Source organism: Trichosurus vulpecula, chromosome 5 (assembly GCF_011100635.1).
Source record: "Trichosurus vulpecula isolate mTriVul1 chromosome 5, mTriVul1.pri, whole genome shotgun sequence".
In the NCBI taxonomy this organism is placed as follows: Eukaryota; Metazoa; Chordata; class Mammalia; order Diprotodontia; family Phalangeridae; genus Trichosurus; species Trichosurus vulpecula.
Genome location: NC_050577.1, coordinates 78,742,287 through 78,759,737, shown reverse-complemented (window position 1 = coordinate 78,759,737; position 17,451 = coordinate 78,742,287). Strand labels below are relative to the sequence as shown.

The 17,451-nt window shown below is 36.2% G+C and overlaps 2 protein-coding genes across 3 annotated transcripts in view; one reads left to right on the top strand and one right to left on the bottom strand.

Annotated features, from left to right (window-relative positions):
• Positions 1-10,612, top strand: part of LOC118851510 (phosphofructokinase, platelet) — an 87,685-nt gene extending 77,073 nt beyond the window's left edge. Inside the window, exons 19-23 of one of the 2 annotated variants that reach the window (XM_036760977.1) lie at positions 2,222-2,333; positions 5,316-5,415; positions 5,744-5,749; positions 7,492-7,597; positions 10,217-10,363. In XM_036760977.1, the coding sequence (XP_036616872.1) occupies positions 2,222-2,333; positions 5,316-5,415; positions 5,744-5,749; positions 7,492-7,597; positions 10,217-10,352 (460 nt within the window). In that variant the 3' untranslated portion in view covers positions 10,353-10,363. Of the gene's footprint in view, positions 1-2,221; positions 2,334-5,315; positions 5,416-5,743; positions 5,750-7,491; positions 7,598-10,216 lie in introns of both variants that reach the window. The other variant, XM_036760978.1, reaches the window with a different exon arrangement.
• Positions 10,217-17,451, bottom strand: part of PITRM1 (pitrilysin metallopeptidase 1) — a 45,788-nt gene continuing 38,553 nt past the window's right edge. Inside the window, exons 24-27 of the mRNA XM_036760976.1 lie at positions 14,043-14,168; positions 13,325-13,470; positions 12,429-12,531; positions 10,217-12,283 (exon numbers count right to left, since the gene is read on the bottom strand). Coding sequence (XP_036616871.1) covers positions 12,190-12,283; positions 12,429-12,531; positions 13,325-13,470; positions 14,043-14,168 — 469 coding nt within the window. The 3' untranslated portion in view covers positions 10,217-12,189. The remainder of the gene's footprint in view (positions 12,284-12,428; positions 12,532-13,324; positions 13,471-14,042; positions 14,169-17,451) is intronic.

The following is a 17,451-nucleotide window of genomic DNA, read 5'->3' as shown; positions in this document are numbered from 1 at the left end:
TGAAAATGTAGACATAGGAACATAAGCCCCTCCAAATTGAAACAGCCTCACATTTAGTGACTTTGGTGTGAAGTTGGGCAGAGATAAGGCTGGCAAACCAAAAAAAAAAGTACTTGGAAAATAAGTACTTGGAAATTCAAGAGCAAGGAATTGAAAAAGAAAAATATAGATGATAAAGAAATTTTAAGCATCATTAATAGTTTCTTCAAGACAACTGAGGGAACTAGAAATTGTGTCTACCAAAAAAATAGTAAAAAAAAATGGAAATGACTATATTTTAACAGACAGAAAATTATTTGATTGGGTAGAAGTCATTCCTAAGTCAGCTATACATGTACAGTCAGACCATAAACTTGTTATGGTAGTAATAAAAAAAAAAGTTAAAAACCTAGAATGAGAAAAAAGGGACATAGAATTAAAAGTTTGAGCTTCACCTATTTAAATGCTAGTTGCACCAAAAAGTTGAGAAGTGGGAGGAAAAGGGCAATGAGGCAGGGTTATACTTTTGCACAAAAGTTTTCACCATTCCCCATATTCACAAGACCAAAATAGCATTAAAAACACCTCAGTCAACAAAGAAATCTAATTGTGAAGCAGAGCAATATGGGAGCCAAGGGCACCTCTATTCATACTCTACTTCATCTGTAAAATGTTTTGACGGTGTTGCTTCACAAAACAGAAATAATGTAAAGAAAAAGCTTAGGGAGAGACAACTATGTAAAATCATCTAAGCATATTTAAAGTTGAAACCAGAAGGACAACAGAATAAAAAATGGAAAAGATCTGTAGAGATATTAACAATGTTTTTATCATCAAGAATACATGAGCCATCAGTTTTGCACACTAACATCACAGTCCTAGATGTGCTTATAGAAGAGGTGACACTGAAGTTATTTTAAGATAGGCAACGTGGCTAGACTAGACCAAGTAAACAAAGAGGATAGTTGTGCTAAAGGTGCCATAATTTTGAGGGCATTGATTTTCAAGGTTTCTGAGAGTCATAGCAAGACATTAAACCCTTGGGATTGAGGCGGGGTGGGGCGGGGGGAGCGAAGAAATACTTAGACATTACTAATTACGGAAAGGTAATCAAGAGAAAACCAGTAACTACCAACCTATATGGCCACTTTTTTATCTGTATAAAAAGTTTATGATAATAATCTACACATGCATCAGGGTATCTGTTTCCCAAAGGTATGGGAAGGAAACAGGCCAGTTTTTGCAAATATTCCATAGCAAACACCATCTTTTGCCATCTCACAGTTGACTAAAAGGTTGAGAATACAAAATATCCCATTCCTTGTTTGTTGACTAAAAAAAAAAAAGTGATTCAGTACAGCCAATTGGCTTCTTCAAAGGTTCTCAAAAGAGGTGTGTCCCATCTGTGAATCAAAAAATTTCTTGAAAGATAACTGATAACCTTGTTGTTACCTCTGAGCATTAACAGCAAGTGAGGCTTGCAATTGGGGGCATATGGAAGCCTGTCATTGTCACAGAGATCCATCCAATGCAGGGTCCCACCAAAGTTGAAGAGGGATTTCTTATAGATGAAGAAGTCCTATCAATGTTCTTACTTACAGAAGAGATTGTTTTGCTAACATAAGCTATAACATTGTAAAGCTTTGAATATATACGGTCACTCAAAATATTGGTCTAGTCTCACAGAAGAACCAAGTCACTCAATAAATACTTGTTGACTGACTGACGACAGGCATTTATTGTCCAGAATATGCTGGGGGGGTGCGGTATACGGACAAGCTAAAGAATATTGTCACAAAAACCTATGATTGAAAAAGACGGGCTGGTAACATGTCAAGGGGATAAATGAGACTGCTTGATCCACTGTTTTCCATCCTCACGTTGCGAAAAGAAGGACAGTCCCTTTGTTGGGAAACTTGCAGCTGTTCATTTGCATACAATTTGTCCCCAGACAGGTAATTTTCTAGATAAAATTTTATTAGTGTGACTTGATTTTTCTCAAAGTTTTTGTAATTGATCTAAAAATGTTATCTCAAAATTTAGAAGTATATGGCAAAGTCAAAGGAAAACAAGTGTTGAACTGGGTGATAAGGAATGGGGAAGAGCAGGAATCCTTGCCAGGTCCCTAGGAGGCCCCGGACTACACTTTGAGGAACCATCCTCTAAAGATGAGCAGTAAATTGTAGATACTTCAAATCTTGGTGCTTGGTAAACCAGCTGGACTCTTTTCCATTTATTTTAGAAACGAGAACTGTAATGAAAATTATACCACTGATTTCATTTATCAACTCTACTCTGAGGAAGGAAAAGGAGTATTTGATTGCAGAAAGAATGTCTTGGGTCACATGCAACAGGTAAGATGACTCAAACACACCTTGAATTAGTTTGCTGATAACAAATTTTGTGACTTCACAAAGCAGAGGGTTTGGGTAATTATCCAGGTAATTTGAGCAAACTGGTTCCATCTCTCAGACTTTTTTTTTTTTGACAAGAAAAGTTTATTATAAAAGGTAAAAACAGCCAAAGTCTTTGCCAGGGAGAATCACTGCAAAGAGATCTTCTGTGATACAATAATACAGGATGTCAATGCTTCCATCACTGTGGCTGGGTTCTGCTACTTTCATATGTTCTTAGTTTTAACTTAAAAATTTCACCATGATAAGCCTGGTGTGGTCTCTGTTGCCTTGTTCAGTCTGAGGACTGGACTGGGCTGGGGTTCACGTGTCAGGAACATGGGCTGATAGGATAGACTGGAGCCCTAGGAGATCCAGAGACCCTGGTAGAATAGGATCCTTCAAAGGCCTGTCTCTGAAAGGCCTCAAAGCTCATAGTTACATCATTGTCTGGCAGCCCCTGGGGGATGTGACCATCCCCAGGTTTACACACATCAAACTTCACCCACTGGTAATTGATAGACTTCCAAGCTCCTGGACAACTCTGGATCAGGTTGTGGATGGTTGGATGAGAAAAGTCAAAGAAATCAGCTCCCGATGGAAGCACATTGGGAAGTGGCTTCCCCTGAGCTGCAGTGATAGCCTTGAGTAGTTCAGCATGACAGGCATTTGCAGACGAGCCCACAGTGGCATTCTCAGGGTCATCCTCAGGCACAATCTCCATCCTTGATTTGACAGGCTTACAAACAATTCTGGTCCAGGAGCTTCATGCTGGCATGTACTCGGGTACTGCAGAAACCTACGGGGTAGATAGCACCCCCGTCATGGAAGCCAGGTCGATTGGTGATGATCTCTCATACGCTCTAAACCATTAGCCCCCCTGGTCTGATGGGAAACACAGGCTGTCCTGAGGGATCCAGGGCAATGGTCTGAACCAGCTTGCAAGCACCTCCCTCCATTTTCTTTTTCTTGGATGCTTTTCTTCAGAACTTCCACTTAGTTGTTTTCTTTTCCCTTTTTTTTTTTTCCTTCTTGGGTTTCTTCCCAAATGGTTCTTCAACCACAGAGCTAGATACAGGTACACATCCAGTTCCTTGAATGGGACCCATGGAAGTGGCCACACCATAATTTAAAGGCAGTTTAGAACTGTGAGTGGTTGCTACAGTCTGGGTCTCACCTTCAGTCAAAGTTTGCAGCTGGAGTAGCTTTTTCAGGAGGTGCCTTCTTTCTTCTTTTGGTTTGATAAACTTTTCCTCAAGGCAGGCAATTTCATCACAAATAGTAGCATTTTCAAACACTGTGGCCTTGGCTGCCTTCCGCAGCTGGTATTCTTGTTCTGACTCTTTTGGGGCTTTTTCATCCTGGGCTTGCTTGCTTGCAATGGGGACAGAGGAGAGGAGGTGAAGCAGTCCAGGAGGTTCATGACCCAACCTGGCCACCGGGGATCCAGAGAGCCCATCTCTCAGCCTTTAAGCGTCATTTGATGTTTCGTTTTGTTTTTTTTTTCTTTCAGATTTATGCCATTTTTACCTATTAAAAATGATTATCTTCCAAACATAAAACCACATCTGAAATATTTTCTGTATCTCTTTAAACTAAAGCACATGGATGGTTAGTTTTTTTTTCCTCAAATATACTTGGAATTCACTCATTTAAACTCTTTAATATGAGAAGAGATAAGGTACTACCCTAAATATTTTGTGCTTGCACTTTCTCCTAAACATGTATATAAAGCATCAAATTGCACTGGGAACAATAACATCAATTCTCATTATTTAAGTGGAAAATAAGTTGACAAATGTCTTTTAAAAAGAGTATGTTTCAGACAACTAAGTTTAAGTAATTTAAACTGGAATGTAACATGAATAATCGCTATTTAACAATTATTTTTAAAACCATTTAGGTTCATTACAATTTATTTTCTAAAACCTCAGGTTGAGTTCATAAGTTATTTCACCTTGTGGACTAAAAGCTTCCATGGTATAAAACACCTCTAAAATTCTATGATCTCTTTTTTGAGAGTGTGAGAGATCGCTGGCTAATTTTCCCAATAACTTTCTCAAGAATCTTCCAAAATGCAGCAAGACTGACAAAATGTGGAAGGATATCTAGTCCTGGGGTATGAAAGGACACACAGAGAACCAGAAGCAGTTGTGTTAATAGAAATTAGGATTTCAGAGAAAAAATCTGGAAAGCCTGTTAAATCAACAAGCATTTATTAAGCATCATTTATTAACTCGTGTGTGTGTATATATATATATAACACAATACGCAAATATTCTAATGGGAGAAATAACAAGTGCTTATGTTATATACAAACACATATGTGTATGTATGTATTTACCTACACACACTTGTATATATATATATATATAATGATGTTTATTTCTCTCATTAGAATGTAAGCTCATTTCAAGAAGGGATTGTTTCATTCTTGGTACATTTATCCTCCACACCTAGTGCTTATCACATTACTATCATAATTCTTCATAAAGAGAAGCAAGAAAGTTTTTTTTTTTCTTTACCTGGGAGACCGTCTACTGAATATCCACATCCAAGGCCAGAGAAAAATAAAAAGGTCAGTGAGAGCACAAGTTGATTGGAAAGACAAAAGTAACTAGGCATAGTTTGTGCCAGTCCCTGCTCTTCTATAGCTAGGCATCGTGTCTTGTGCATAGTGGGTGTTCAATATTTACCTGTTGAAGCATTGTTGTTTTCTCATATGACCTGGGTCATCTCACTCTCATGCTAGTTATATGAGACAGGTGTCATTATTCCAATTTTAAAGATAGGAAAATAGAAACATATATAAATAAAATATAAACGAGCTCTTTCAAAGAAAAGCATTTTCAAAACAGAAATTCTCTGCTGTTTAGATAAAATTGTGTATCATTATTTAATGAGAAAGCCTAAAACCCATGATGTCACTTTAAACTCTCATAGGGTGGAGCACCTTCTCCTTTTGACAGAAACTTTGGAACAAAAATTTCTGCCAAAGCTGTTCAGTGGATTTCACATAAACTAAAGGAAAGTTATCGAAAAGGTATGGTAGTACTCTTTTAATGATTGGGCTACAATTGCTAACTCTGGATTAGACTTACAGAATGATTGTTACTTGAATGGTTTGATTTGGCATTGACACATTTGTGACATTTTAATCTCCATGAACATTGCTACTTATGTCTTACTGGCTTGTTTTGTTGTGAGGAAAATGTCCGTATTTTGTAATATCAAGTATTTTGTAATACCTCTCCATTTTTCCTTAATTGTTAACCTAGAAAGTACTCTGCATACATTTAATTCTACATGCATTGATTGTAGTTAAAATTGTCATTTCTGTTTTATTTCTCTGGTGGCTACATGGAACACAGAAGAAGGTAATCTTTTTTTCTTTAAGCTGTTTTATTTTGCTGTTTTTAAGACTCTTGATTGGCAATCCTGCATTACATTTCTCTGTACATAAAGAATAATAAAATCATAGGATTGGGAGATGTTGTCTAGTCCATTCCCCTGCTTCTAAACAGATCCTTCAACCCAAAGAGACCTTGCTCTACCCATTTCTCTTTATTTTTCCATAGGAGATTCTATAACATTTCTTGACTAACTGGTTCTAGGATTTTATGACATTCATCATAAGAAACTTCATCTTCATATCTTACAAAATTCCCTCTTGCTGCAACTTAAAACCCCTCTCCCTTTCCAATGCTGAATAGAGAAAAGATGCCCATATCCACTTATACATCAGCTCCCAAATGCCAATGTGCTTTTGCTTTATACAAGTAAATTTTATTTTTATAAAAGAGATACATTTTAAATGCACTATTGGCATTGTATCCTTAAAATCATCCTTTTGTAAAGCAAATAAGTTCTCTTCCAATTCAGCCTTTACTTGGTGAGCCTGCATAATCTGCCTTTTAAAATTTTGCATATAAAAGGATTTTCAACCTTTATAAGTAAAGAGCACTCTTCTAATCTCTAGTTCATCATCTTTCTAGATGAAGAACTTCAAATTGCCAGTGGAAGTGACTGACATACCTTCCTATATAAAAAAAGAGTATATACATGGGAGAAGGTAGTGGTATGAGAATTCCTCTATTTCAAAGTACTGAACGTGTAAATGGGGCAGGGGTAAAAAGCCCACAATGTTTCTTAGGATTCAAAGTGATACAAAACTAAATAATAAATACCCGACAGGTAGAGGAATGGCTCTAGACATCTTCCCCAGATATTGCCTGATGATCTTCCTTTGTAAATATCCTTCCCCTACACTTTTCCATTCCTTCTGAATCTCATATCAACAAGCTTATTATGCTATGTAAGAGCACATTCTTATTTTGCAAATATGAAGCTTTTCCTGCAAGATCTGAATGCTTAACTAAAATTTGATGTTTTTACTGATACTAACAAGAAATTTTCTCAAAAGCTTTTTTCTTTTTACCATTCCAATCAATTCTGCTGCCATAGTTGTTGCTTTCACATTTTAAATGCCAGATTATCTAGATTTAAAAGCTATGTCACAGCTCAATTAAACTGAACATTTTGCAGAGGAAGGGAGGAAAAAAAAAAAACCTTAATCCCAAAAAGCATTTGCATCTTTCTCTGGGAAATAAGGGAAGAAACAGGTCCGAGTCTCTCAGAAATACAAAATCATCAGAATACAAACTAATTAGGGAGTTTTTGAAATAAAAAAAGATTCATACCACTCAGTTCAAACATCTCTTCCTACCCTGAGGAAAATGTAGCCAACATGGTGGGGTATCTCACCTCCAGGATTACCTCTGAAGAGTAAGGTGCATAAGACAAGAATGATAGTTTCTTAAGCAGCCTCACCAAGCCTTTTTTGCTTCTTTGCTCTGAGAGCTACAAGGTAGTAAACTGACTAGAATATCACTTTCTCTCTAACACTGTAGCAACTAGAGACGGTAGAAGGATCCTAACGAGTTGGAAGGATGTCTTTTGTTGTCATCAATAACTCCTATGCCAGATAGCTTGAACTCACCAGGATAACCCAAGCCTGAAGATCTCCTCTTTTTATATCCCACCATAGTTTTGAGGCCTCATTGCCTACTGAATCAATATTATGAGTTAATTTTACACTTTTGTTTTGTTCCTTTTATAGGAAAAGTCTTTGCCAACACTGATGATTCAGTTTGTCTGTTAGGAATGCGCACACGGACTCTTCTTTTCCAACCTGTGGCTGAACTAAAGAATCAAACGGATTTTGTGTAAGTAAACTTAACCTCCACGAAGGTTGTCCTATTGCAATGCAGCATCGCAGCTTTAAAGGCTATGCCAACCTAGGTGGAAGTTAAACCAACCTAGAAAGATTTAGTTTCAAGCAGACCATGCTTGTTATTCAAGGACTACCTTTGCTAGGAAGCTCATCACCATAAATGTGGCCAGTGGGTGATGAATGTTTTGGCAAGTGACCCATAGATTTCTATAGTTAATTTTTTCTACGAAGTAACAGGAAAAAGTCAATCAAGTAGCAGTCAACAAACCAATTAGCAAACTAACAATTAAATGTCTGCTGCAGACACAAAGAAAGGCAAAAATCTGTCTAATGAGAAAGATTAGCTGTAAATAATTAGCTTAATAAAAGATATATAGGAAAAAAAGTTGGATAACATTTCAAGTGCTATATAAACGCTAGTTATTGTTATCCATCTAGACAAGCTGAGGGAAAGGCCTCCTGCAGAAGGTAGGATTTGAACAGAGTGTTAAAGAAAGCATGAGACAGCCACTACAAAGTTGCAGAGATGTGTTCAACAAACTGCAGAGGCCAGGGTAGTTGGACCACACAGTCTGCGGAAGGGAGTAAGGTGTAAGAAGTTTTGAGAGGTAAGAAGGGGCCAAGGTATGAACAGTCTTAAATGACAGTTTTATGTGTGATCTTAGAGGCTCAAAGAAGAGGTTTTAAGAATCATATAGATCTGAAATTAACATTTGTAAATAGTCTAATGGTTTTTATCCACTGACACAGTACTAGAAGAATAAGCCACCATTTGTATGAGATTCTTGGTAGAAATAAAACCAGAAGACATACAAGTTGTAGGTGAATGGGAATTCATGGGTTGTCCTAAGGTAGGTGAAATAAAGGAATTATCAAAATTAGTTTCATCATGCATCCCTAAAACAATAAGAAACATTACCGTGTAGGTCACCTTGTGTTATGATTGTAATGAAGGGGTCATCAGAACATATACTCCATCATCTCTTACAAAAGATGAAGAACTTGACAGGATCCTCAAAACTAAGTCACTATAGACTTTATATACTTTATATAAAGTGGACACAGGGAAGGATGACAAAAGTGAGTTAGAAATATGGTTCTGGATCAGGAAAGAAGAGAGACTTCCCAAAGTCTGTAGACTTCACAGAAGGTTCATACTTGTGCCGTCCTTGAGGGCAACAGATTTTTTTTTTTCATTTTTCCTTCTCTTCTTTAGCACCTAGTACTACTCCATACACTTAAGACCTATTTGTGGGATTGGACTGAGGGTTAAATGAGTCTGAAGTCAATTTGGCATGAGATCCAGCTAAACCAGGTCATCCTGAGAACATGTGAGACAGAAAACTGGATGTGAAACTGGGTCAACTAGTGGCCTCACTATGGTGATCTAGTTTTATCAGCAATGATGGTGCCCCCATATTTGATTTTTTTTTTTTTACCACCCAGCACCTGATGTGAAGAAGTAGCAGTGGCACTTAAGCTGTAATTAGGAAAAGCAATCAGATTTGACCAAATACATAAGGAATCTGTAGTAGAACTAACAATTTTAAAGGCATTCAGGTTTTGATTTTACCAGAACTGAGGCACTACAAAGGAATGGGGAAAAAATTAATTTTAAGTAAATAAAATTTTTTTCATATTTACTATAAAGCAAGTAACTCATGAGAGTATTCGGATGAAAACATATGGCAGATTTTATGGATAATTTCTTTTTTGATAATTTCCAAATGACTGAAAGGATGTAAGATTCCTTCTCCACTGATTTCAAAATTTCCACAAAATCCAGGTTCCTCAAGTAAGGTGTCTCCTACATGCACTAAAATCATATAAAATTCCATGACCCAACCACAAAGAACTGTTTAATGATCCACTGACTAGCAACATTAAATAAGGCTTGAGAGTAAGACCAATCCTTCTTATGGATATTTTTCAGTTTCATGAAATATAGTGAACAAAATTCAATAGTAAGACAACTGTGCTTTCACTGCTCCCAAGCTATTTACTGCTGAAAGGCTCATCATATTCTCCTGGTGGGCTTTTGAACATCATGATGTCAGAATCAAATTTCAGGAGTCAAAAGGTAGTGGGGAAAAAGCACAGTGGGCCCAACCTGCATTAGATTACAAACAGTGATGTTAAGACATGCCTTGAGTTTCACATTTTCTAGTCATGCATTTAGATAAGAGGAGGAGAGAATGCTATACTACCATGACACATGAGAATCACCAGGGACCTTCAATGTGCTGGGGAAATACCCTAGATGAGGATTTGCTAGACAGAGAAAGACATTTCACAAAATTACAAAATGTGAACAGTTTTATTATCTGCATCTGGATCCAGTCTAACCAAATTTGATAAAATATGCCATGAAGATGTAGAAATTAAAGTTTAAAATTAAATACATATAACATTTTTTAAGGAGCATGATTGCCAGATATAAAAGAATTGCTAAATAGCCTTTAAATGAACTGTTTCCAGAAAATTTGCTCTCCTTTAATTTGAATTTGTCTGTGTCAAAGAAAATATTTATCTTTCATGAGGCTGATAAAAACCAAAATCTAATGACAGAATATAGGATTAAATATACTGCTTTCTTTCCTTATTCCAACAGGCACAGAATTCCCAAAGAACAATGGTGGTTGAAACTCCGACCTTTGATGAAAATTTTGGCCAAGTATAAAATCAGCTATGATGTTTCCGATTCAGGTCTGTTTGAACATGTACCTGGCATTAACACAGAAGGTTAACTCACAACATGTTAAGTCATGTGGAGTCACATTGTGTGTCTGTAATGATGCTTTAGAATTTTTTGGTCACTGCTATTTTTTGTAACACTTAAGTTATTGTATAAGCACTTTATGCAAAATAAGGAATAGGTTGCAATTTTTTTTTCTGTATTGTGTCAGATATTAAATACTCAATCACTTAACTACAAAGTACTGATTATCAATATCACTCTCATTTACATATTACCTAATGATCCTTACAAAATAAATAATTCAAATGCAAAATAATGAATATACTATGGAGTAAATCTCTTATGTACTTTGTATCAAAATTGTTATTTCTACCTAGAACATGTAGATGTTTTGTGTCAAGCAAATGGTGTGTATATAAAGTGGAATTAAAATGACTATCACAATTATAATTTTATGTTTGTGAAAAATAAGCTTACAAAAACCTCAAACAGGCTTTGTTACACAAGTGAAAACTCAGCCACAAATCTACAGTATTATCACTTCTCAGAAGATAGTTTTTTTAAAAGTTAATACTGAATCTATGGTTATAAGTATAGTGACTTCAAAGAATAACTGAACAAAACTTGGTATGTTCCATGTTTTTAACTAGTTGTTAGACAAGACTCAGGTTAGATATGTAACATTTGAAAAAAATGCTGATTTTTCTTGCTCTCAGAGAGAAATTGTTGGTCATATTTTCAGTGGTTCACAGATGGGAAGTGCTCAAGCCCTGACTTAAAAGAACAGTGTATAGCAGGGGAAAAATCAGCATATGGCAGAGCAGCCTTGAAGTGAGGAGGAAAAGGAACCTTTTTAATCAAAGGCCTGTGAAGGGGCAACAAAGTCTTCTTCCCCTCCCCTCCAAAAAGAAATCCACCCCTAACTCAACAGGAAATACAAAATTTTACTAAACAGATTTGAGCCCTAGATTCTGATTAGTTAAGACAGAGATGTAGAATAGGAGAAAGTGTATGGAAGTGGGTAATTAAGAGATCTTGGTTGTAGTTGTTATTTTCCAAGCTGCATGATTTGGACCAAGTCACTTAAGCACTTAAACCACTTAACCATGCCCAGTGTTTTCACCTATGACAACTCTAAATTGATATGACTCTTAGCTCTGCCAGGAGAAGACTGAGGTAAGAACAGGTAGAGAGAGGTGTATCGCAATCGATTTGTTGACATAGGCATTGATAGTGAGCCTCATAGTAAGTTCATGCTCATTTTTCCTAAGATCAGCTCTGTAGTTTGCATTTTGAAGAGATTGAGGGAGAAAAGGAAATAAATCTACTGGTTAATTAGCCCTGGATAAAACAAATGAGATGCTATATTTTAGTTTTATTCCCATACTAAATGGAAAACAGTGCTGAAAACAGATAACCAATGCACATTTGGGTCAGATTCTTGTTTTATTTCTAAGTGACAGCTGTTTAAAGTTGACATGCCAATTGAGGGCCTACAGAATGAAGTAAAAACACTGCTCTTGAAGTTAAAAAAATATAGTTTATACACTTTTAAAGTTTAGTCATAATCCCTTCAATTAGGCCATCAAATTATACAATCACTATTGTTCCTTCATGATCTGACAACAGTGTACATGATAAAGTTTTGCGCAAAAGTTAAAAAAATATAGTTTATACATTTTTAAAGTTTATTCATAATCCCTTCAGTTAGGCCATCAAATTATACAATCCTTCATGATCTGACAAAGTTCTGAATGAGATAGTGTGACAAAATTTTGCGCAAAAAAATGACCCATTAGAGTGATTTTGGGTTATGAGTCGAATAATAAGAACCTACTTAATATGTGTTCAATTTAGCTCTATTTTGAGACTTCTTTTGTAACTAATTATCTTATTACCCATGATGGGTCTTTATCAATGTTCATGTTATCTGGTCCGAGTATTGCTAGTCCTCGTGTGCTCTGTCCAATTCTGAGGTATCTGAAATAAAAAGAGAGATGTAATGAAAACTGAAAATAAGAATTTAAAATTGTGTAATATCATTGAATGGATATATAATGAATATACTTTTAGAAAGTTTTGATCTGAAATCCATGCAGAATAATTTTTTAAAAAACATACTCACTTATTGCTAACATTAATAAGTTGCTCCTGACTAACACCAAAGAGTTGTTCTCTGTGTGCCTGCTTCATTTCATCTGAAAGCCCATATAAGAATCGGTCCATTCCTGAAAATAAATCCAAATTGCAAAAATAACATTTAGCTAGAGCAATAGCATCTCTCATACTTCACAAAAAATGACAGAATCCAACATCCTTAAGCAGAAGGCCTATTTTTCCACAGGTAGAGTTCATTGCAAAAATCATTATAAATTTAAGGTCTAGCTTCATCAATCAACAAACATTTATTAAAATTCTGAGTCAGGCAGGTGGCATGGTGAAGAGAGGGTTGGGCCTGGGGGCCAGGAAGATTTAACTTCCTGAGTTCAAATCCGGCCTCAGTTTTGTGACTCTGGGCAAATCAAATAATCCTATTTGCCTCAGTTTCCTCATCTGTAAAATGAGCTGGAGAAAGCAACGGCAAACCACTCCAGTGTCTTCGCCAAGAAAACCCCAGATGGAGTTCAGAAAAAGTTTGACATGACTGAAGAATGACTGAACAACACCTAGGTCAGGCAATGAGAACACAAATGAAAAGAATGAAACTCTCTTTTTTGAAAGAGTTGTAAAGTCTAATAGATATGTAGGTTGCTATAAAATATATATAATATATATTGCATATATGTAGGTATGTGTATATATATGTACATAATAGATTGCTATAAAGATCTTGCTTTGTAGGATGGAAGAAAGGACTGCAAATGAACTTTTTTAGTTAATGTCTCAAATTAAAAACATGTAAGAGAAGAACATTACTTCTCTAACATTTTACCTGGTAGTTGGCAAAGTCTATGACCCTTGTTAGAGCTATTTCAACAAACACAAACACACACATGCAAACACACACCACCTTTCTCTTACCTTTGTCTGAAGGTGCAACTGGAGCATCTACAACTGAAAAAACAGAAAGTTTTGCTTCTTCAATATCCATCTCTGTGAATTTTCCAGATTTGGCCCAATTGACTGCTTTTTCAAAAGACTGGAGAGTTTGTATTGAATTTGGATCCCTAAATAATTCGATTGAAAAAAATCTCAGTTTTACATATAAAATTTAGTTAATGAATGACTATAATTTGGTCATTCTTTCTTCAAGAACCATGTTTGTTTGCATTCACACTATCAGACTGCAACGTTAGTAATCCACTTTCACAAGAGTTGCCGTGCCCAAAAGAAACCATGCCACTTGGCTAAACTTTTAGTGATAAGCTCCTCTGCACTTGGTGTGGTCTGACCCTCTGACACTGGGAAGGACCTACAAGAACTTGTGTTTCACTTATGCTTCTGAGAAACCGGAGGATTCTATACAATGATGATATCAGAGTAGACCTTTAGGGGAAGGACTGTCATTGACAAGTAAACTATGCTTCCAACACTATGTGACATGGTATTTGATAAGCAGTCTTCTTTTTTAAAAGTATTTTTTTTTAAAAATTCAAGGGATCTCCTCATTTAATCAATGTGAGAATCTTCCTTCACCAACAGAGATCTAGTGTGAGAGAGGGATCTGATACTGATCCTACTACAAGCCCAATACTCCATCAATGACCATTATGTGATGTACATATGTCAGACAATTTACCTATAGGAGTAAAAGGTGAATATTCCATTACTGCTGAGTTTAGCACCTCCACCATACGCACCACCTTTCTCTCTAATTTCTGTATGTAAGAACTTAGCAGTCATCAAACGTGCAAGGATCCTAAGTCTGTAAAAAAGTTAAAATATAAAGAACATATTTAAATTTTTTCAACATAAGAGGGTTAGGGATTAGACCTGTGTGACTTCACTGGTATAGAAGACTTACAGATGAGGAAATTCCCACCTTGGCTAAAACTACCAGTTTTAGATAACTGCAGAGGGTAAGAGTCTTGCCCAGGCTCACACATCAGAGACTGGGTATAAAACCAGGTCTCCCTGATTCCATGGCCAATTCTCTATTCACTGCCATGCTGTCTCTCACCGTTTCAACATTCATTTCTTTTAATTGTTGCTACTAAACAAGATATATATGATATTAAAATGTTGCAGAGATCCTATGTGTGATTTTAAACATGGTGATCCAATCATTAAGTCCACAAGCATTTGTTATGTGCTCATTATGTGTCAGACACTAAAAAAACAAAAGATCTTTGATTATGTGAAACTAGTTTTGTTCACTATTCAACTTAACAAATATCTCTTAATAACTTACTATGTAAAAGGAATAACATAATGCCAGGTGCTAAGGATATTAAGACATAAGACAAACAGTTCTTGATCTCAAGAAACTTGCACTATATTGGGAAGGTCCAAGATACATATGGAGGAATAAATATGAATAATTTGAAGGGGATTAAATACTTGAGGTAGGAGGATGTCAGATGACATCTAAGCTGAACCCTGAAGGAAGACTAGGATTCTTGTGAAAGACAAAGTGAGGAAGTACATGATAGATGGGGCACTGCTTAAGGAAATGAACAGATGTAAAGTTTGCGAAACAGCTAGCAAGCCAGTTTGGATGGACTGAAGAGTGCATGAAGGGATTAGGGATATGGACTAGACCTGTGATTGCACTGGTTTAGGAAACTGCCGGTTAGCAACTTCTCTGCTAATTATAGTCTTAGAGCAAGCACTTTGAATGGGAAGTGGAAAGGGTTCATAAATATGTTTCAGGGGACCCATGAATTTGGATGAGAAGAAAAAAACCTTTTTTTTTTTTTTAATGATTCACCTTTTATTTAGTAAGGTAGCAATTTTAAATCCTTTCCCAATTGCATGGCCTGCAATCTACTCTAGAGTCATTATGGTTGTCATTCTGATTCCTTATAATTGTGCATGTCAGTATTCCTTTGAAATAGAGCACAGATTCTCTTAGTATCAAATCACTAAATGTTTCACCACTTGGTTGTCTGTACTCTGCTGAGAGTAACATTAAAAATGTAAAGGAAACAACATTTGTAGCATTCCTTTTGTCCTAATGCAAGGTACTTGTGAATGAAAAAACAACATCTTTAATCTCACTAACCTCTCTATTTGTTTGTAGTCCTGTGTATTTTATTTTATACATTTAAAAACATTACTCTGAGACGAGGTCTATAGATGCCTTTTGCACAGACAACAAAGGAGTTCATTACCCAAAGAGGAGTTTTACTTTATTGCAAGGGCACTAAGAAGCCAACGAAGGCTTTGGAGTATGAGCATGATATGGACACATCTCTACCTTGGGAAGACTTTTGGGAACCACATAGAGGATAGAAAGGAAAGAAGAAAAAAAGAAAACTGGAGGCAGCCAATTTGACTTGAAATACAGCTATTACATCCCCACTGTTTTTGCTTCTCTGGGCTAAATATCCCCACTCCTTTACCTGTTGTTCCTCATGGAACAAACTTTACCATCCTGGTTTCTTTCCTTTGGATATGCTCTACCTTATCTTTTCCGAAATATGACACCAAGAACTAAACAGTGCCCTAAGGAAGAAAGTACGGCAGAATGGAGCATGAAATCACATTACCTTTCTTGACTGCCAAATCACACCATTAACTAATATTGATCTTTATTATATGACTACTTTAACTAAATGTATTATCTAGTCAACTGCCTGAATAAAGTACATCTTAAGGTACTAAAAAAAAAAAACAAAGATATGATTAAGGAGCTTTTTGTCAGTGGTCCCTTTGAAAGACTGGAGAATGTGAGAAATACTTGAAGAATGGACAAACTCAATGTCCTGATTTTCAAAGAAGTAAAGTATATGTAACCTTATAGGCCAATGAATCATGACCCAGAATTCTGGGTCATGTTACCATAGGTATTGAGGTTACATAGGTTATTGAGTATCTAGAAAAGTAAGCAAAAATCACAAGCACTAGAGTGGCTTCAAGAACAAATTAAACCAAATTAATTGCAATTCCTTTTTTGATAAGGCCATTTGTCTGTTTGATTGGGGCATCCTTAGATATTTAGATTTCTGCAAAATAATATCCTTGTATAACAATGGCAGGTAAGGGCCAATAAGTGAATTCAGAACTAGGAGAAAAGGTGAAGGCAGAGTTTAATCATCAATGACCATGGAAGCCTGGAAGGAAGTCTCTACTGAAGAATCTCAGGAATTGGTAGTGGGACCCAAGCCACCTAACATTCTTAATAATTTGGGTAAAGGTTATCAAATCTTAGATAATTACAAAGCCTAGGGATAATTAACACACTGGATGACAGGATTAAAAAAGATCCTGCCAGGCTGGAACAAATCAAAAAGAACAAAGTTTTAAACTCAGGTTTAAATTTTTTTAACTTCACAAGTATAAGATTTATTATCTGGTTCACTAATTTAAATTTATTTATTTAAATAAATATTATTTATTATTATCTGGTTCATTTATAGCTAGTACGTCCTGGTACTGTGCTAGGTGCTACAAAAAAACAAAGTATCCCCTGTGGTCAATGAGCTTATGCTCTGCACTAGAGGAAAAATAACATGTACAGAGAAAATTAAATGTAAAATACACACACAGTCATTCCAAGGAGGGTACCAGAAAGAGGGGGAAAGGAGTGGGAGAGGTCAAGATATGCTTCCTACAGGATGTGATAGTGAGGTGGATAAAAGAAATGTGCAATAGGCCTAAAAAAGGGGGTTACATGGTGATGGGCCAAACAAAAGCCTGGAGTTTCTTAAGCAGGGGAGGGACCAAGTTAATATCAATGTCAGCTCTGTGGATACTGGATTGTAGAGGAAAACAGATGAGAGCTAAGAGACCAATTAGGAAGTAACAGCAACAATCCAGGTGAGACCGAAAGCTTGAACTAGGGTATTAGCTATGTGGTTAGCATCAATATCATACTTTTAAAGTCTGCCAAGTATGGTGCAGGGTCTCTCCTTGGATTCTCACAACTCTGGGAAATATCCCCATTTTACAGATGAGAAAACTGAGACTAAAAGGTTAAATGATTTGCCCAGGATAACAAAAGAGTAAGTTTCTGAGGCAAGATCTGAACTCATATCACAAAGGCT